The 21,597-nt window shown below is 37.3% G+C and overlaps 1 protein-coding gene across 4 annotated transcripts in view; it reads left to right on the forward strand.

Moving 5' to 3' along the window:
* The window catches only part of SYT1 (synaptotagmin 1), a 350,955-nt gene that overhangs the window by 270,380 nt on the left and 58,978 nt on the right, over positions 1-21,597 (forward strand). For all 4 annotated transcript variants that reach the window (XM_054064261.1, XM_054064263.1, XM_054064260.1 and 1 more), the window contains exons 6-7: positions 2,281-2,448; positions 5,147-5,314. In XM_054064261.1, coding sequence (XP_053920236.1) covers positions 2,281-2,448; positions 5,147-5,314 — 336 coding nt within the window. The remainder of the gene's footprint in view (positions 1-2,280; positions 2,449-5,146; positions 5,315-21,597) is intronic.

The following is a 21,597-nucleotide window of genomic DNA, read 5'->3' on the forward strand; positions in this document are numbered from 1 at the left end:
TAAGCTTGAGGATACATATCCTGCATTTCATTTTTTGACAACTTCAGTCAAAACCACATCATTTTTCTCTATGGAGGGAAAGAAATAACTTCTGATCATAAATCACTGTTAATTCATATTCTTCATCTGAACTGACTTCCATATGTACTTGGGATTTACTTCCACACTCAGAATCTTTATTTGATGCAGTTCACAGAATGCAGTACACTTACTTGTTGCAAGAGAAATTTAGAAAAATTTCTGTGTCAGCAGCAGACTATTTACGCACAGCTATGACCTGGCGTAATACATAGTATTTCCCTGTCTTTTCAACTATCTTCTGACTACCAGTGCTTGTTTTTTAATTCAAGAGCCAAAAAGAATTCTGAAGCTTTTCAAGAACCTGTGGTTGAAGGAGCTTTTTCCTCACCTCCTAGAGCAAATTTTCTGACCATGTGATGAGTCACACTGATCGCCCTTGAAATCAGAATGAAATCAGCATGAAGTATTAGGCCCTTCAGAAACAGAAGATCTAAAGAGGGGGGAAAGGAAAAGCTGCAAATGTGTTCTGGCAAATGGATTTCTGTTTTCTTAGAATATGAAAACAAATTTTCTCTGTGAATTTTATTACAGGAAAAGTTGATTTTGTGAACTATAGTTTACAAAGGGAAATAAAGTGGGAGGGCAACAAGTCTGTGGAAGTGTGTAGTATTTAGTTAAGGTAAATTATTTGAGTTACGGATTCCTATTTCATTTTGCTGCTTTGAACTATGTTGCAGCTTTGAATTTTTCAGAGGATAGATGATATGGAAGAGTAGAAAAGGGGATTCGGTTAGCATGGATAGCATGGTGACATGAAACTACAGACCAAAAAATCTAGCTAATATATTGCATAGGGTTAAGAATGGAGTCAAGATGACCTGTGTATGCTGAAGAGCATGATGCCACAGTTTTAGAAGGAGAAATTTTAAAAGGGTATGTAATTGCTTTTCCACTCTGTTAACTACAAGTCATAGGCATTTTTCACTCTTTGATGTGAAAGGCTTGGTGTAGATCCTAAGCCTATCCATGTATTTATGAACTGTTATGCATCTAGAATAAGAAGAGAGTCAGAAAAGGAGAAGCGTTCCTTTCAGCTAAATGAAAAACTGTCATGCAGTTTAAGAGTCCTATAGGTGGAAAACATGCAGGCCATACTATGAATTTAAAACTGGTGAAAGTCCAACTTTGAAGAATCTCTCAGAAGCCAGAGGCTTGTTTCCTAGATTGACTATATTGTTCTGTATTCAAAAAATCAACTTCTTTTTGCAATTTTAAATAATTCATCCACAAGAGACACAAATATATTGTGACTGAAGCACTGTTTTAGAAGAAAATTTTCTCAGATTTCATTCCAAGTCCTTAATATCTTGTCTCCAGATTGACCTTGAAGAGTCGCTTGAATGCTTACCTTAGCTTGTGTCTATGAAACAAGGTTAAAAGTGGTGGGGTTTTTTTCTCAAGTCCACTATGCTGATGAGGCCTGATAGAGTCTGGGGTGTCTAGATAACGTAATGTGATGTTTTGTAATATAAGACTTCATTTGTAACACTTAAAAAATGTGCTTCAGGCTTATTTTTTAAAGTGTGTAAAAGATTTAAGAAACTAATATTTTACTTTTGCAATGGGATTACAAATTGTTATTAGGATTTAGTTACCAAAGGTTAGCTTTCATGGCATATATTTGAAAATGCTGTTCACTCTCTAGACCCATTTGTATACATAGCAAGAGAAGTTAAATATAAGGAAGAAGGCAAGATCCAATTGTTTTCAATAAAGCTCTGCCTGAAGGATTTACATTTGATATATCACCTGTATGTGTTTGATTGAGGGGAAGGTCACTTTTGGGGGATTTAGAATACATATTATGTAGTCAAAATTAGACATTCTTGATTGTTTAATAATGTGATTTCTATTCATGGTGCCCAGCACAGAAAAATAATGCACAAGAGGAGAGAGCAATTGAAAGTTATTTGATTGCAGTCTTTAAAAAGATGAAGTCTGTATTTAGCTGTAATCAGCTGCCCTTTGAAAACCTCTTTTCTGCTTAAAAACAGCCTTGGTACAGTCTGCATCTGCCATAATTGGTTTTCTAAAGTCTATAGTGTTGTTTAATTTGCCTTCCTTGAAGGAGAGAGGGAAGGAAGAAGGACATAGTTTCTCATAGACAGAAATAGAGTCTGCATGTGTATTTCTCCATTACAGGTTTTTTTTATGAATACCTATTTGAAATTTCATTCTGCTGTTTTTCTCTCTTTTCAGCTTCTTGTTGGGATTATTCAAGCAGCTGAGCTGCCTGCATTAGATATGGGCGGTACCTCGGATCCCTATGTGAAAGTTTTCCTGCTGCCTGATAAGAAGAAGAAATATGAGACAAAAGTCCACAGAAAGACCCTTAACCCTGTTTTCAATGAGCAATTTACATTCAAGGTATTTTTTAATAGTTATTTGAACTTTTTTTTTAACTACTATGTATCTCATGATTGGCTACAAAGTTAGACATCTTAGTTAACTGGTAACTGCAACATACCGATTTTTCATGTTGTAGAAACCTCTGATATTCAGTCTTATGATGAAAATGGTATAACATAGGGTCAGACCTCTGTAGATGTAAAAGGCATCTTTTGATTTTAGGCACTTCAGTTATCCTGGTGTATCACGGTCTGATCTGTATTTTATGGCTGGATAAGACTTGCAAGAAAGTCAGAAAACTGTGACAGTTTCACAAATGTCAAGTAAATTTCACTAGACCAGCGTTTTCTTTAAATATCTTTCTAGTCTGATTTATGAATTTCAGTTTACCATTTCTTTTCCCCTCAAAAACAAATTAAAACTCAAGGGAGGTAAGTGGATGAAAGTCAATATGACAGATTAATCTTACTAGACTTTGTCATAACAATTCTCTGCTATGCACTTTATATATGGAAAGAAATCATGTCTCGGGTTTTGTAATATATGAATTAAATAAATGTAGCTAAGCCTTACATTGCATTATTTAAGTCATTCCAATAGTATCTCTCAGTAGTGTTTTTCTAAAACTGAAGCCATCCCTAAACTCCAGTTAAATACCATAAAGGAATACTATGTGGCATGTTTCACAGGGTTTCTCCTATTATACATTCCTCTGCTGTTACTTTAGTCCTCTCTCTCTATGCCCAATGACAGCAACAGACTGAAAACAGGAACAGTGAAAGACTCAGGCTATGTAATCATTCAATGAGAAATATGTCCCTGGAGGCCAGAACTACTACTGCATATATAAGCTTATTTTTTCCCTTGAAGATGTTCATAAAAATAAGCTTTTGTATGGAGTTATTTTTTTCTTGAGCTTTCCTAAGAGAGTATTTAAAGGAAAATAGCATTACAAATTACAGATTCCTCTGCAGCTCACAAAGAAAAGAAAGAACAAATAATTCTGTCATCTGAGATGAAGTCACAGATTATAAATCACATCATCTACTCTTGGTCTATAATTTCAGCTTGTTTTAAGTCACATCTTTAATATTCAGATGTTATGCTCCAGAAGAAAGTTTGCTTTCCGCACAAGACCTGACAGAGTGTTTAGGTGCATCCCACTATTGTTCTAACCATCCCCCGGATACTATGGAAGCTGGAGCTTCTTTCAAACGTTATATAACATGTTATGAAGAAGAGAAACTACTCATGTGATTGGTAAAGATTTTAAAAAGCAAGTGTAAGCCAAACAGTAACAAAAGACAGCAGTCCTAGTGTTTAAAAAGACCTGAACATACAGTGATTAACAAAGCCAATGATAATCACAGAATCATAGAATCATAGAATAGTTTGGGTTGGAAGGGACCTTAAAGATCATCTAGTTCCAACCTCCCCTGCCATGGGCAGGAACATCTCCCACTTGATCAGGCTGTCCAAGGCCCCATCCAACCTGACCTTGAATACCTCCAGGGATGGGGCATCCACAACTTCCCTGGGCAACCTGTGCCAGTGCCTCATCACCCTCATCATGAAGAAATTCTTCCTTATGTCTAGTCTTAATCTGCCCCTCTCCAGTTTATAGACATTGCCCCTAGTCCTATTACTAAAAGCCTTTGTAAACAGTCCCTCCCCAGCATTCTTGTAGCCCCCTTTAGGTACGGGAAGGTCGCTATAACATCTCCTTGGAGCCTTCTCCAGACTGAAAAGCCTCAACTCTCCCAACCTGTCCTCGTATGGAAGGCGCTCCAGCCCTCGGATCATCTTTGGAGCCCTCCTCTGGACCCGTTCCAACAGTTCCATAGCCTTCTTTTGTTGAGGATTCCAGAAGATTCCATGCTCTCATTTCTCTTTTTATATAGACAATTAATAGAGAAACATTTACTGAAGTCCATGGAAACCATTTATACTTGCAGAATATATTTGATTTGACTGCTTGTTCAATGTAAATCCAAACAATTCCTAAATCAGACTTCTCTAGATAGCTGCTCAAGCGTAGCTTACCTAAGCTGCACCTCTTAATCAGAGTATTAAAAATGTGACTCATAAGCATCCTAACCGACGGCATCTGTCCAAAACCCATCAGAGTAGTTGGAGAATTAGTCAGAACTTGGCCTTCTGCCACCACTATTTCTAGCTGTACCCTATGATTTAAAAGCACCTTACTGTCTACAGTGTGAAAGGTGTAATGATGAAAAATACAAGCTGATAAGTAATAGGTAGTGCTACTGTAAGAGAACTATTAGTGTCTAATTACTTTGTGTCAGATAGAGTAAGGTAGTTCAAGTTTTATTCGTCAGTCTGGGAGCTACCTATTTTTGAGTGATGACAGTTGATTTATTGAGGGAAAGACACCGTTGTGTGAAAAGTTCATGTGTCTTCAGTGCAAATAATTGGGCTTCCTGTTTCAGTTTCATCACCCACAAAATGATTTGAAGTAGAATGAGAAAAACGAGTGGAGTGATGAGTGAGCTGCCACATTGTTCTATCGAGTGCCAGAACCTGGTCTCAAAAAATACTGCATCTGGTGACTCTGAAACAAATGCACCTCATAATTTTCTCTGCAGTTCAATTTTCCTGAGATGACAGCTGATAAACCAAAGAAATAGATTTGCATTGTAGTGGACTGATCTTTATTGTCTCAGATACAGAGTTTGTCATTTTGTCTTCTTTGCAGGTGCCATACTCCGAGCTGGGTGGAAAAACTTTAGTAATGGCAGTTTATGACTTTGATCGTTTCTCTAAACATGATATCATTGGGGAATATAAGGTTGCAATGAACACAGTGGACTTCGGTCATGTCACTGAGGAGTGGAGGGACTTGCAAAGTGCAGAGAAGGAAGAGGTAAGAAAAAACAGACTTTTTTTTTCCCTCCAGGACGCTTCTATACTCAGCTACAGAAACAGTCAAACTAGCAACATTTCTTTTGGCCAAGACAGCTCCCATCTGTTATCAGCATTTCTCAGGCTTACTTTGCCTGATAAATCTTTTGATAAGCATCTTTTCCAATACTTATTGAGTGGTACATTCTCCTTTCCTAATCCTGTTTTCAATCTTTTTGATACTTTATGCAATATATTAAGAAAGTTTTCTTGAGTTTGACTTTTTCTTGAATTGATGCTGTTTGGATACATAGAATTTGCATTTGAATTATAAAAGGAGTGTGTATTTAGGCTTCTTTGTGGCCCTCATCATTCTCAATGTTTGTATCTCAATGCATCTTATTGTGCATGAAGATAATGGTAAGTTTTCATTGAAATACCTCACGGTTTTATTGAGCTGCTACACAATAATATCCATCGATTAAAATTAGAATCCAACAAAGGCCTTGGAACAGTGTCTCACTCAAGTATTAATCACTTTTTTTTATTTTCCTTTCTGTGCAAACATCCTGTGGATTCATTATTTAGTAGGTATAAAGCTACGCGTACACAAGACACTTTTTGGAAATATTTCATCACAAAATATGTGTTTCCTGTAAGATTGTTCATACTGGCACATCTACCTTTTTGCTTCTTACAAGACCATTTTTTACTCAGCTTTACAGTATTTTCCCTTTTTATTGCAAGATAATATGAGCCCACTCATAACAGTCAGAGTGCAGAGCGTGCTTCAGTTCTCTAGTGGGGGACGAAGAATCTGGGTTCCTCATCTAATTTAGCTAATAAGCTGCTTTGGATTTGAACCTTATTTTCTGAAATTAAAGGGAAAATCACTGGATGAAATCTTTCCTTGATACAAGTGATGAAAGCCTCAACATTGGACTTATGCTACAAGCTGTGAAAAATTCAGCAGATGCTGAGCCATGCAGCCTTCTCAGACTTTCAAAAATGGTAGATTTCAGTCTTGCCTTTTTGAATGTTTTTTTTAAAGACTGTATTTTTAGATGGCTTTCTTCTTCTACTGCTAATTGATTTGAAAGCCACTGCTGCTTTCTGACTATTCTGCATGGCATTATTTCATAGTGACAGCATTTGCAGGGGTCTCTTATTGCATGGAACAGGCTGCTCAGAAAAGTAGTGGATGTCTCATCCCTGGAAATGTTCAAGACCAGGTTGGATAAGGCTTTGAGCAACCTGAGCTAGTGGAAGGTTTCGCTGCCCATGGCCATGGCAGGGCGGTTGGCACTGGTTGAGCTTTAAGGTCCCTTCCAACCAAGGCATTCTATGGTTCTATGTGACATTGGTACCCATGCTGTATGGGTTACTTTTTTCCCACTCTTAGAGCTAAAGATGAAAAAAAAAAGAAAAAAAGGAAGCTTGCAGTTCAAGGGTTCTGTTCCTATAAGGCCTCAACATACCAGAATGGTAGAAATGTGAAATTGGAGTGTATTAATCTTTCCAAACTTTATTAAGTGTCACATTGGACTTTTATTGCACTATTGTGTGTGATATCAAAGTGTTTCATGTTTTTCTGTTCTAAAACACATAAAATAAGCCAAATACTACAGAAAGAAGAATTGACTCTTTACCTTTTTGGTATAACCTTAAGCTTTTAGGACATAAACGATGATATCCCTATATGCAGCTGACAAGTAACAGGGTATTGATTAGTGTGGCATCATCTGTCTTGTGGCATACAACATTGCCTCTTCATTTTTCTAGCTCCCATACACATTAAGACTTGACTCACTCGCTCAGTTGCTTCATAAAGTTCATATCCTGCTAATACAAAATGATGATAATGTTGCTTGAAATGGATATTAAACAGTGTGCGCAACTTCCAAAAATGCATTCTGACCTGGAAAGAAGTTTTTACTAAAACAGAAGGAGGTAATTAAAATAAATAATTCTTAAAGTATTTGGATATTAGAAGGGTATTATAAGAGCTCCCATTTGAGCCTGTGCCCTCACCTTTCTTCAAAATTCAGCTTCTATATGTGCAGAAATTACATTGTCATTTTTGTAAAGTTTTTTGTTAGGGCCTTTTTTTGAAGTTCCTGCCAATGTGTGGCTTTTTTATTTATAGGAAGATAGGCAATATGATCCTGTGAAAACATCATGAGAAACTATACTTACACCAACTCCCTGAATATGTTTTCATAATACAGGAGGTCTCCTATTCATTTTTCCATCTCTATGTTCATAAGCATGCAAGGTATACAGTAAATATAGGAAAATATCATAACTTAGGTTAGTTAGAGACTTTGTTAATCACAGTTTTCTATATACTAGTTTGTAGCTTTTCTTCGACAGTTTCTGGGCTCACTGTACAAATAAAAGGTGATCCACAGAAACCACAGTTACTTAAGATGTAGGTAGAAACCACAGTTATTTAAGATGTAGGTAGGCCAAGTGTATTGAATCCAAAAGGACTTTGCTTTTTTTTCATTATGGAAGCTCTACTTCTGTCATATAAATGTTGAGACTGATTCAAAGAATTTCTTAGCCCAGCTTGGAAATGAAGCCACTACCAAGAACCAGGAGTGTTAGATCTATCAGTGGTTTAGGAGATGTGTTTCACATGAAATGTCATTCATATTTCTATATTTGACTACTACTGTGTACCTCACCATCTTTGATGTTCCAGCCTCTGTCTCGCAGCTAAGATACTAAATAAATTCTAGTACATTTTATGTGATAATAAATAGAGGACTGAGAGAGATGGGAGAGGTCCTAGCTCCATAAACTTGTTATCAGCTGACAGAGCAGACACTGCAGAATACACAGGAGATAAAGCTGTGACCAGGAAGTACCCAGGCTTCAGAATTAGTAAATACAGTACTGCCATATAAAGGCTAATGTGATTTACCTACACCAAATGTGTGGCCACAGATAGATACACATTTGTATCTCGGTAATGATCGTGAACATGATATGGCAGTCTGGCTTACTAATTATAACAAAACATAATAAAAATTCAGTTAAACACCTAAGCAATCAGATTTCATCAAAAAACGTAATGCTATTGCTACAAAAAATCTTAGATTACTGTACAAGTTATAATTGTCAGAGGAAAGGAATATTTATATGTAGTCTGCAATATTTGAAGAATGAAACATTTTATTTCTTCTTTTGCCCTTAAAGCACTTAGGTAAGTTTGTCAATTCTTAACAATGTAGCACAAACTAGAATTCTAAATATGTTTGCAATTAAGTAGAAAATGTGAAACTATCATTAATGTTTTCATTAGGACCCCAGAACTAGTTACATACCAAAGCATATCAGTCACAATTGTCACCAGTCACTTTGAAGGAGCCATCTAAGTGGCATCAATCAAACAGAGGTAGAAAAATCTTATTTTTATTTTACCTTATATAGAATTCAGTTGATGCACCACACAGAATGTATAATTCAATTAACACTGCAACCATAGAGGGCCGAATCATTTTAGGAGCTGTTATTCTTCTTTCTGCTCATAAAGCTCCACTGTGCTTTCCACCCTTTTTTCTAAATGGGCTTGATGTCAGAGGATGAAGGTTTAATGAAATATCTGAAGCTCTACCTCTCGTGGCCCAGTCATTTGAATGACATCTCTCTTACACTTCTCTGAGAGTTTCTTCTCTGGGAGAGGTCTTATTAATATATTGATGTTGGTGAAGCACTTTGAAGGTTTTATGCAAGCATTTATTGTGACTGTGAGAGGGCTTTGGGAATGTATGAGTCTGTACAATGACTGCTAAATATTGGGGAGGCCACTACTAATGAGCTGCATACCTTGAATCCTTTTTTCCTGTCTGCTTTTAGCTCTGCTGTCCTTGTGAATATATGGAGGTGATTTACCTAGCAGTCCTTCAGTCTTATATGACTGAGAGCATGGGAGGGAGGAGTGGTAGATAATGAAAGATTATTCACTTTCACTAAGTCTGACATATAATGGTTTGGGCACAGAGTGTTAAAAAAGGGATGATAGGAGTTTACTCCTGTGTGTCATCTACCAGATGTCACTGTCATTAACTTTATCTGAGTACACACTGCATCCAATATCTGTTATCACTCCAGTACAGAAGGCCAGACAGACCTCTTCTTTGCTCACAGCAGTGTGAATCATCCTGAGAGTCATCTTCTGCATACTTCAACTGATTTCCCTCCAGACATTTTGTTATATTGGCACTTAAACTGAAAACCTGTTCCAGCAAATATTCCAAGAAATTTTAGGGGGTATAAAGAAGAGTAGAAACAATTCTTTATTTTGAAAGCAGTGGAGAAGCAGAGCCTTCATCCATAAGGAGAAGGAACTTTGACACGCCAAAGAGTTTTGCAGACCTCTTACAACTGCTATCAGATAGCACTCGTATTATGGATAGGTTACGTGATGTATGCATGCTTGTATCCCAGTGGGTTCTGATAGGTATATTGTGGTTGGAAATCTGCTGGAAGACACCAACATGATGGACAACAGCTTCTCTCCTACAGGATGCATGATCCCTAGCAGGAGAGATGCTACAAAACTGCATACGGGTGAGATGCAAGTGGTCTGCAGCTGAGGAGTGAAAGACCAGTTCTGTGAAGCTTAACATCTGTGTTATTCATGCAGATTGTTCATTCCTTCTTCTTTGAAATTTAACAGTTGAAGGAAGGAGGTGGAAAAGCGGGCCTGAAATCACTGTATTTAATACCTCAGTATGCTTTATAGAAGTTGGAGAGTGACAGAGTTAGTAAGCTGTCTAGCTTATTTGATCCTCAGCACTGAAACTTGCAGAGAGTTAAGAAGAAAGGACATTTTTACAAATGTCACTGTCAAATCACAGCAGGAAATCACTATCATTTTTTGTTATGTCAGAGATGGACAGATGATCTAATAGACCTTTCCCATCTCTAATACTGACACTTAGTTGTTATACAGCTTTGCATATATCACAGTGCTCTGGAAAAGAAAGCATCATTATCCCTATGGAGATTCTGTCAGAGCATCAGACAAATTTTGAAACGTGATATCTCCTTTATTTGGCTGCATATTATATTGGATAGCTATGTTTCGTGCATAGTGTTCAAGTCTTCTCAAGTTCACTTCATCTTACACTCAATTAAAACTTTACAGTGTTAAATCTATGGGGTTTTTAATTTTCGGAATTTGTGGCAGAGGTACATACAGTAAATGAACAAGGCTGAACATATGTTCATTTAAGTGCAGGATATTGGGCCTAAGTTCAACCGCTGTCCTGCAGAGGAACTGAATTTGATAGTGAGACAGGGAACAAAATAAAGGCTCTTAATCTGAGGGAAATGGCTTAAGTTTGAGAATAACCAAAGCTGATTTGATATTCTTCAGCAGCTAATTAGTTATTTTTTATCTTGAAATTGAAAATGTCGAAATGTTGTGATTTTAAAAGTAAAACCGTGTGACTCAAGTAGAGCAGTTACAGTACTGTTTCACGCTATTAGAATTATACATTTCTTTTTTCACTTTTCATACTTAAACTGCTGACACTATATACCTTTGTTGAGTATTCTCTTTCTTAACTCCCTCTCTAGAAAAGACACTTACCTTAGGAAGTCAGAGATATTCTTGTGTTATAACAAAAAGAATGTAATTGGCTTACTTGAAATCAAAAAGGAACTCAGTTTTATTCATCTCAGATTGTCTGGCTTTACGAATATTAAATTAAAATACAGAGGACAGCAGTCAAGAAGGAGAAGTTCAGTGATCAACTCAAGCTCTGGTGTGCCCCTTCTGTTTCTGAACAGTATTCATTCTGAGATCAGAAAAACTTGTATTGCTTATTTATCAAAAACATACTTATTACCATTTGACTTGCAAGTGTGGAAGGGCATCTTGAGGTTAAACTGTGCTGACAAAGTAGATCCTACACTTGATGCTAGGCATCCAATGACCCATACACAAAATAATAATTATATTAATATTGATTCTAGATAAGACATATTTCTTAAGAACTTGTAGAAAGTTTCAAGGAAGGAACAGTGTACAATTTCCCATCTCTGCCTTTTGAAGTTGTCATGTGTTTTTTCTATATTTTAAAATGCTTAATAGAAGAGACAGACCAGACCAGCCAATGAGTTCAAAAGCACTGTACTTGGATGTTAAACACACAGTGACATTTGGAAAGCAACCTTCTAAATGACATTTTCATAAGGTTTTAGAAAGGTGCTGGGTGAGATCTAAATCATCTTCCAGCTCTTCTTTAAAAGGCTTAAGTAGAGTTTATATCACTTAGGTGCTGGAAGAATTCTCCACCTACCTGCAAGTGATTCATTCATTCAGAGAGCTGATGTATCAGTAGCATGGGTTGAAGTATCTTCAAAGGGGAAGGCGCTAAAGCTACACTGTGAAGAAATCTTTGGGATAGAAGCTACAGAAGTAAATCCAGGGAATTCACTCATAATCACAGACTACACCCAGTTATAAAGCCCTGTAATCTGGGAGGGATAGTAAATGCATCTGCAGAATTAGCTGATTGGTATGAAAGGACTGCAGAACGTGCTATGTATGACATTTTCCTGCATCGTTCTCCACCTTGACTTATATGTACTTACTGATTTTTCTGACTGCCAGCATCAATGGATACATTATCCAGAGGCAGAAATTGCGTTTCTCACTGGAATGCTAGGCAAAGCTTTGCAGGAGTCCAGGGTAATACTTCATTTCCCTTTCTTCCCTCCCTTTGTAAACTGACAGTGACTAAAATTGTTATCTGATTGCTGTTACAAACTGGGATCAGAGGCTAAGGGAAGCAGTAAGATGACTGTATCAAAATACTCCATCATAAATGTCATTAAAAGGACCTTTAGAACAGAGACGAGCATTTTAACGGTCACAAGGAAAAGCAGATTTCATAAAGAAGACAACAGCTTTTTCACTCAAAGGTTGAGGGGTAGTGTGCCACTCCAGTCTCCTTACTTTGTTGTGTCCATTCCATATAGAAGTAAATGATCTTGGTTTCCAAAAGCATCAGAGAAAGATGAATTTTTGAAAGGTTAAAGACAAAGATTTAAGAATAGTAGTCCAAGAAAGAAAGGGATTAGCCATTTCCTTCATTTTTTCCCTCTGTCAGCTCTTAAACACCAATTTAGATCATGTCATGGATTACCATAGTAACAATTTAACCTCTTTTCAGAGCCTATTCTGTTTCAGTTTAGTTCAACAACAAGCTTAACTGGCATTTGAAGCACATTGCATTGTACCTGTGAGAGGAATTAGCACCGAATGCCCTTATTTTAGAGAAATCACAGTTAGAACCTAGAACATAACACTGTATTTTCAGTTCAATGGTATTAGGCTTTTATTGGTTTTATGCTAATATTTTAAGAGATAGAGTACATTAATTTATGATGTTTTACCAGGTCTTATTTCTAGGCTAACTGGATGACATACAGTGATAACTCATTCCAACAGTTACCTGTTGAATTGTATCATGAAACTCAGCCTTCCATCAAAGGCCAGAGAAATTTCTCACATTGGCTGGTGTGTTGTTGGTGTGTTGGAAGTGATGCACCTGGGTGGTTTTAGTGCAATCAACCTTGTTCTTCTTTCCTCTTTCTTTTCCTTAGCCTTCTGTAGCTTACTCTGTGATTGTTATCATCATAACTAGAGAAACATTCAGAACATAATGGTTTACATTAGATTCTGTAAACCTTTGGAATAGCGTAGCCTTTTTCTCTTGTTCATGTCTAATTCACTTTGGGCAGGACACTGTTGTACAAAATAATAACTTGCAGAAAACAATATCTTCATAGAATATGTCTCTTTCTACATTTTTTGCATTTTTCCCTTGTAGGTTAATGGACGACTGACATTTACAGTTTTTCAGATCTTACAGTCTACAACACACATAGAGTTCTTTTTGAACGACTGATAGTGGCTAGTCTTTCACTTTCAATCACATAGATCAAAGCAAATGTTATCATTCTGGGATGTTCATAGGTAACTCTACGTCATACATAAGATTTAAATAGACTAACAAGATAGATGTAAATCCTTTTCTGTACCTTATCTGAGCATGAACATTTGTAATTCAAATTTTTTTAACCCCCCTGTCATCCAGAAATCCAATAGTGAGGAATTTTACTCCAAGAATGATGTCACTGCCTAAAGATCAAACCATTTCTCCTCTCTCTCTCTGTCTCTCCAGACTTTTATAGCACTGGCTGCGCAAAGGGCGAAAATCATAAAATGCTGACTGATCTCTCAGTTCCTTATTCTTTCAGGGGGAGGTTTAGCTTCTACCATCATTCTATTCACCTGAGCGAGTCATTTAATAATTAAGTTACATTTTTTAGCCTCCAGTCTACAGTTGCTGTTCCTTTTCAGTGTCTATGTTGACCAGAAATCAAACTTCTGTGAACCTCTCCACCTCCTCACTTCTCAGCATATTCTTACTCTATATGTATGCGTGTATGAGATACAGACCTAAACATGGAAGAGAAATACATCTTTCTTTTCAATAGTTGCTTCAATAGTTGTTCAAGCAGCCTTTAATTGCATTAACTGGGACTTCTTGTTTCAGGTGGCTGCCTGGCCAATTCATTTGCTATATGGATGGAGCAGTACTGTAGCTGTTTTGTCCCTTTTCCTGGCAGAGTTTTCAGAGTATGGTTTTTTTTCCTGTAGAGGGCTTGAGTATGGTCACTGCTGCAGAATTGCTACTCCTGCTGTCTCCTACTTAAAGCAGAACACAACTCACTTTGAGCTGCAGTCGCCAGTGTGCAGATGAAATTAATTTCTCGTCTCATTTTGGACCCAGATACTGTCTGTATGTGCTTCTTGATGGCCAAGTACTAGATGAAAAGACATCCTTGAAACTGAGTCCAGTAACATGGAGGCCAAGACATTTTCCTTGAGCATCATATCTGCAATTACAGTTACAGAAATAGTGCTAGAGGTAGGAGTTTTGAAATAACAGTGAGAAAGAGATTTCAAAGTGATATGTTATTGCTCTTGATCGGCTGGATACATTCGCCTGCAACAGAACAGAATTAGGAGTTATTGCTACTTCTACTGTCACTAATAATGACAACTAAATTTGGGAACCCTTCTCTAGTGCCTTTTTCCACCTGTGACTGACCTTGAGTTCAAACCTCTTATTCTTAGATAGGGACTTTGCCATAAAATTCTAACCTAAGTATTTTCCTAGGTTACCATTATGTGGTGTTTATAGCTTCCTTTTGATACCATTTGCATAGAACGTGGTACTGTAGCTTCTCAATGGTATGTATGGCAGTGAGCAGACAGTGCCTGAGCTTCCCCTTAGATCCTTAACCACTTTTAAGTGCTACTTAAATTACTTATCATAATCTTCAGAGTTACTGGGTTGTCTGGATCCTAGTTATTTTACTATTGTTTTTCTGTATCTTCTTCAATAACTCTGAAAATTAACAGGAGGATCTCTGTTGATGAGTGAAGCTCAGGCTTTAAAACTGACAGCAGCTTATTTTCGTGCGAGTGCCCTGAGGTCTGCAGCTGACATTCCATGTCTTTTAATGCCAAGCCCAGAATTAGATAGCAGCGGATTATGCTGGACGTGTTTTTATTCATTCAGACTTTCATATTAATCAGTCAGGCCGAACATTAATTTTCTGTGATGTCTTAGAGCAGGCAAGTTTTCCAGGAGATAAGGGTCATTTGAATTAATTTTGATTACTCTGTTTTTTTCACTTATGCTCACATCATGTAAGAATTGAAGGCTCTGAGACTTTCCTGTTTATATGTTCCCTATCAGGAAAACTAGCTGTTAATCAGCCCTTAAGCGCAATCAAGACGTAAAAAGCTGTGAATATCTTGTGTATAAACACTGGGACATGCTCCTTAGACTGTTTAGTCCACCTGTTCATTGATTCCTTGGGTTTATTGCCAGAAGGCACCACTATAAGAGCTCTTACAACTCACTGAGGATGACAGGTCTTTAAATCTGGTCTCTTTTATTTGCATTGAGTCTAGACTAGCTAACGTTAAAATTTTCTTTCTGAAAAAAAAAAAATCTGGTTTAAAAAACCCTTTTATTTAGAAATACTACTATTTCTTATCAAACTGAGTATTTTTCTAAATGAGGTGAGGCTGTCTGCCCTAAATCTGGAGGACTCCTAGATCTTCAAGGAATATTTTAAAGAACCTCCTACAATCTAGGAAACAGGCAGTATACAGGAGATAGTAGTGTTTGCTTTGTGCCAGGTTGGGAGGACAGAGGCACAAGGAAACAAACTTACAAACTTGAAGGTTAGACTTTGCTTAGTTTTGGAGCAAGGACCTAGAAACCCTCCAATTCTCAGACAATGGCATTTTGTCCTGGCTGCACAGCCATAGGCTGCAAACTCCAAAAACTCAGATTTGCTTATGGTATCCTGACTTGCAGCATTATCTGCGTGTTCTTAGTGGAAGTTCACCAAAACTAAGTCTCCTATGACACATATTAATATCATCTAATTAGAATTCTGTGGAAATTCCACTGGAAATTTCTGTGTGAATGCTTACTGACAAAGGTTACAAAGATAATGCTGTTGACAGTAAACCGGTATTCATTATAGCCAGCATTGCATCTCTGCTGGAAAACTCTGAGAGGCTCTTCAAACCCAAAAAGTTTGCAAGTTGCTGATTTTAAGACATCCGTAGATGGAGAAAATAGCACAACCCTTAAAGCTCCAGCAGTTACTGTCAAAAATGTGCACTTTATTTGTTATTTAGTTGTTACTAGATTCTATTCCAACTCATTGATCCCTGTTATGTCCTTCTTCAGCCCATTTAATACATGACTCTTCCACTTCTGTACAGTACTTATCCACCGTAATCAAGTCCATTCCAATTCGCTTTTCAGAAAGCTGCAGATATTCATCTTTTACATTTCTTATGATCAGGCTTTTTCCAAAAATTTTTCTCCTATGAGAGTCGTGACTTTTCACCTTCTTTGTAGTTTTCAGCATCTTAAAAAAAATATATAAGTGCACAAGAACTGTGTGCAGGATACTTTATATCCTTGCCGGACAAGCAAAGTCTCCAGATACTTCTCTCTCTTCTACTGTTGAATGTTTTGCAGAGCACACTAGCAGTTCATGATCTTATGACCTTAAATCCTCAGTAGGAGGCGCTGCCTTGTAAGATATGTTTCTTGATTCGGTAGATACTTACAAATAGTCTTGAATTCTCTGGCTTAGGATTTAGAATTTTTGCTTTTGGATGTATGAAAATGTACTCTGTGTGACTGGCTAAGTTAAATAATTGAGCATTTTCACTCTGACCGTGTTGCATTACTGTTTACCATTACATTAATTCTTGTATGACGTATTTACTTTATCAGCAGAGATATCTTCCAAATCCATAAAAGCAGCAATAGACCTTGAACAGAACAAAACAAAATTTTTGCATGCTTCCTTCATCAAGCAAATTTAAAACCTTCTCAAAGAGTGAATCGTGTTTTAGTACAAGACTTATTTTCCATAAAACCATGTGACTTCAGATTCATTATATTTCATATCCTTTAAACCATCATTCATGCAAATTTTTATGAGGTCTTCCTTTGTTTCATCTGGGTTTGATAAAAGGCAAATGGCTGATGGATATCGCCTTCATCCCATTTGGCTTTTTTTTGAGTAAGATGGGCATAACGTTAGCACTGTTCCAGTCTTCTGGAATTTCCCTTGTGGTCTAAGATTTATTAAAAATGAACATCATTGAGCCAGAGAAGTGCAGTCGCCTTTCCTGTATTTTTATAGATGACTGCAGTGTCCTCTTTCTTTTTACTGAAGAGATTAATGAAACTCAGTGTGTGGGGCTGATTGCTGTGATGACCTTTGATGAGCTGTCTTGTCTTCCTAAAGAGTGTGTTAAGAGTTTTTCAAAGTGAAAGAGCCAGGGGAAATGGAGTAATAAAGAGGGGTTTGCCAGTATGTATTTATCCAAAAGAATTGAATATCTTTCAGTAGTTTCATAAAAATATATTTTTGAATGCTTAGTTTGAGAGGTGGATATGAGCCTTCTAAAGGTAAGTCACTAGATTTGAATACATAAGCACTAGTTAGAAAGAACTCATTCTTGAACTGAGCACAAATATTTAATAAGCTGAACTTAAAAGGCAAGGCACTGGAGAAGGAAGCATGTATTAGTTTCTTCATTTCAACCGGAACCAAAGCAAAACTATTGAAATTATCTGAGAGAGTATTTTACATATTTCTGGCTTCCCTGAAACTAGGAAGCACTAGAACAAGAGTGGCTCTGGGCTTTTCTGAGGGTTTTCAGCTTGCCTCTTTTCCAGCTGCTTATCCTTTACCTCATTTCATATTTTTAGGCAGTTTGGATGCTCTGGAAAAATCTCAAGTACAAAAATTAGTAAAAGAGGACAATGTAAGAAAACTTACCTAATGGAGCACAGTTGATACAGAAAAGAGTTTAAAACCCTGCTTGTGCTTATAGCACAGAAGCAGTGGATGGAAATAAAAGATGACATTGACTTGGGTGAAATTATACATGATGGGAAGTATTCTTCATCTTGAGAAATTACAGGTGGAGAACTGTCTTGTTATAAGACTTTACCCACCAGCTGTTACCTTACATCAGCTGTCTGGTTTTGCCATTAGCAAATCGAGTTCCTTTTCAGCTTGCTGTGCAGTCCACTGGTCTGCAGCCCTTTCCGCTGTGGCAGCAGTGCACTGAGCATCCTCACCTGCCTGTATGGCTAAGTTGTCTTCTTGTGAAAATAAAAGTACAAGCTGATTTTAACAGAATTGCCTTACCTCCTGCCCTGGAAACTAGTAGGAAGCGTGATAAGAAGGTTCCTGTAAATTTAATGGAAAGCAATGCCTTAAATAGGATATTCAGATTCTTGCCTTGTTTGGGGAACGTGCCAGGTCCTCATGTGTTCTGTTTGGCCTGCTTCTTGCTAACCAGCAAGTTTCTAGTTTTAAAACAATGACATCACACACTGCCCCTTGCCTAACTGCCAGTTTAGGAGATTTTGGAAGAGGAGGCTGCTGTGTAGTGTGGGGGTTGTGACTGGGGTCATGGAAGGGAGCTGGGGATAGTGCTGGGGGATATTACGGAGGAACATGAAAGCTAAATTGATGTTACAGCAAGATAGATGAGACAAAAGAGTATATACATTTGCAGGGTTTTAGTGAACCAGGCAGTGCTAGTAGCGCTGCAAAAAAACCCATTTATCTATAATGTAGCTGGATTGGCATGAGATGCAAGGTCTTTTTGTCTTGATAGTGTTTTACAGAGGAAGGGGAAGAAGATAGCTGTCTATGAACGTAATCCACAAATTCCACTGAATTTCTCTTTGTTGCTCTTGCAGAACAAATAGAAATATACTGTATGGCTTCAGGAACGGAGGCACTGAATTCACCTGATAGTCTTCTCCTGGAGCTGTTGAGTTTCAGCAGAATTTACCAGTAGCCATGATAATCACTCATTCCATCATGCCAGTCATTCCAACCTACTGGTTTGCTTAATCTGTTTGTTCTGTCTTTCATTAATCAATAATGTGTGGTCATCATAGCAAGGACTGTGTTCATGCCAGGTTTTTAATGCTGTACTGCATCCAGTCATACATTCTACAAGCAAGGAATTGGTAATTGATTTGATTTTTAATTACAGTTCTCTGCTGTCTACTGATCCTGTATTTTTTTTGATGTATGCTGTAATTCCAATCTATAATCTAAAGCTTTGGAGTCAAATCATTTCTAGAAACTAGGGCACTCTCGGTAGTAGAAACTACGTTAACTAAGCATTAAGGTGCCCATACCGAGTACAAGAGACGTTTTCAGATTAAGCAAAGGTATTGTACTGTGCCTCTTGTACCCTATCACTGGTGGACAAGGACTTTCTGTAGAGTGATTGCAATGCATGTATAATATTCTAATAATTATAGAAAAGCTTTGTGACTTGACTTCTCACAGTGTCTGATAAGCCAAAAAAAAATCTTTTAAATGTATTACATTTCCTTTCAATGTTGTACTGGGACTACTCACTAGAAGACTAGCCCTGTGACATGCTATAGTTAATAAGTTTTCCATGCTGTCAAAAGTAATAATATTAATGTGCCATTCAGTTAAATTAATTTTGTTTTGTGCACTGGTCTGCATAAATGTGAGTGACATTTAGAAATATGATCAGGCAGGAGCTAAGGAGAAGCCAAGTGGCAAAATAGAATGAGATGCAATCATTAAAGTAGAGCAGCCAGCTGCAAGCATTTGTGGGTAGACAAAGAGTTGCACAAAACCAGGCTATGATACCCGGGTGCATATGTTTCTTTTAATTCATTCTTCTCTTTCTCATTTATTTAAGAAATTAATTTTCTTCTTCTTTAAGAGTTCGGTATGTTTAGTAGCATGGGGTCTTGTTTGGAAATCAAAGAGTGCATTTCTGCTGGTCTTTGATTTCAAGTGCCTTCAGCCACAGCATTTCTCATTTTGCAAGAGGCAGCTGATTGTAATGCTTTTAAACTGATGACCGTAAAGTGTCATTTTCTACTAATAATAGCAGTGTTTTCTCTTTCCATTTCCTCTGCTTTTTAGAAAACAATAATAGAAGTGCTTTCTCTAAAAAGTTAAAAATGTAATGAAGATGACTAAAAGGAAGAAGCTGACAAAACATGACTTGTTAATCTTTTAATAACATTGGCTGGTTCAAATTATTGCCCAGCTTGCTTTCAAGTCCGATTTACTGTTGTGTTTGAGAGTATTAGATAATTGGGGCAGTTAAAGGAAATGCAGTCTCCTACCTTTCTATATATATATTGCAATAAGAAGGCAGAGATTTGTGAAGATTTTTTATGTCAAGTAGTGATGTTCGGAGGTGGGGGAAAGATAGATTTTTATTTCCACAGAAAGATCTTGCTAGGTCTGTTCCCTTTAAGCAAAGGTAAAAAGTAATACTGGCTTAAAGAAGTTGTATCACAAAGGAGTCAGAGAGTAGGACTGTAGCAGGGAAATCAGTCAAAAGGAATATGCAATTAAACCCTTACTTTTGGCTCTTCCTCACTCCTACTTTATACCGTGACTGTACGCCTACAGATACCACCTCCTGATGTCTTTAATAAATTCACTGCATTTGAAAGATTGTTCCCTGTCTGCCCTAAAATTTTCCCCTTTTAAAACTTACCTCATAGACCTTTGCTTCTATTTCTGTTCTCTGTTCACCTAGCATCAGTCTCCTATCCATCTCTTCTTTAGCCTGTTGTCACTGCTAGTCCCTTTTTTACAGCATCTGAGATGAGCCCTCCAGATCTTTGCCTCAAGAACCCTCTGTTTCCTCCAATATCTCCTGCTGTAGCCTATTTAACTTTGCTTAGCTTTTTAATTTACGTGTTGTGCGTCTTGTAACTGAACCATTTACCTTAACAGAAGCTTCCTTTTATGGCCGAGTTTGCACATTTGAAGAGGGCATAACCTATGTAGGCACTTCTGAAATAATGTTAGTAAAAGCAAACAGGACAGCCTTTTAATCACAGACATTCTGTGCTTCCATTTTGTAAGAAAAGTGGGTTATTCCTGCAAAGACTGATCCTTGAATAAGGAAACACACAGTAGGGCACTTGTCTGCCCATACTTTATTGTTTTAAAATATTTTCTTAGTTTATTAGTTATAGTCTTGAAGAAGGTTCTTTTTCTCCCCGGAGACATTAACACCTATTTACTGCGAGATGTGTAACAGTGTGGCTGCTCTGTTCATGGGCATGAAATTCTTTTAGACAGCAATGGAATTATTCTCCTTGTCAGAGTAATGGTTTAGTTGTTAAAGTCCTTAAGTTTATATTGGCTGGGTTTATAGTGCAAGTCTGAAATGGCTACTTCCGTAATCAACCTTTTGATTGAAAAAGCTGGGGAGGGCTCTGCCTCCTGCTTGCTTTCAGTACTTTACCCCAATAGTAGTTCATAGACTTTGGGGTACAGTCGTATTTGGTGTGCATACATATTCATGTGATAGTCTCCAAAAGTGCTGTAATAATGGGCTGACACATTAGCTTCAGCCAATCTTTCTCTTTCCATTTTTTCTTTATCTTTCCCTGCTACACCATCTATTTCTAGCCTATTTATGCAAAATGAGCTTTAAGAGGTTCTTGCTCACTTCCTACTCCTTTGCCTAGTTGTGACAGAATTGTCTTCATATTGTGGGGTCATCTAGTCTCTGATTTGCAAGCATACGAGAAAAAGATTGTCCTTCTGTCCTGATTATACCTATTGCAGGTTTGAAATTTTCTGTTTTGTTATTTAACCACATATTTATCAAAAATGCAATGCCAT

Source organism: Cuculus canorus, chromosome 1, assembly GCF_017976375.1.
Source record: "Cuculus canorus isolate bCucCan1 chromosome 1, bCucCan1.pri, whole genome shotgun sequence".
Lineage (NCBI taxonomy): Eukaryota > Metazoa > Chordata > Aves > Cuculiformes > Cuculidae > Cuculus > Cuculus canorus.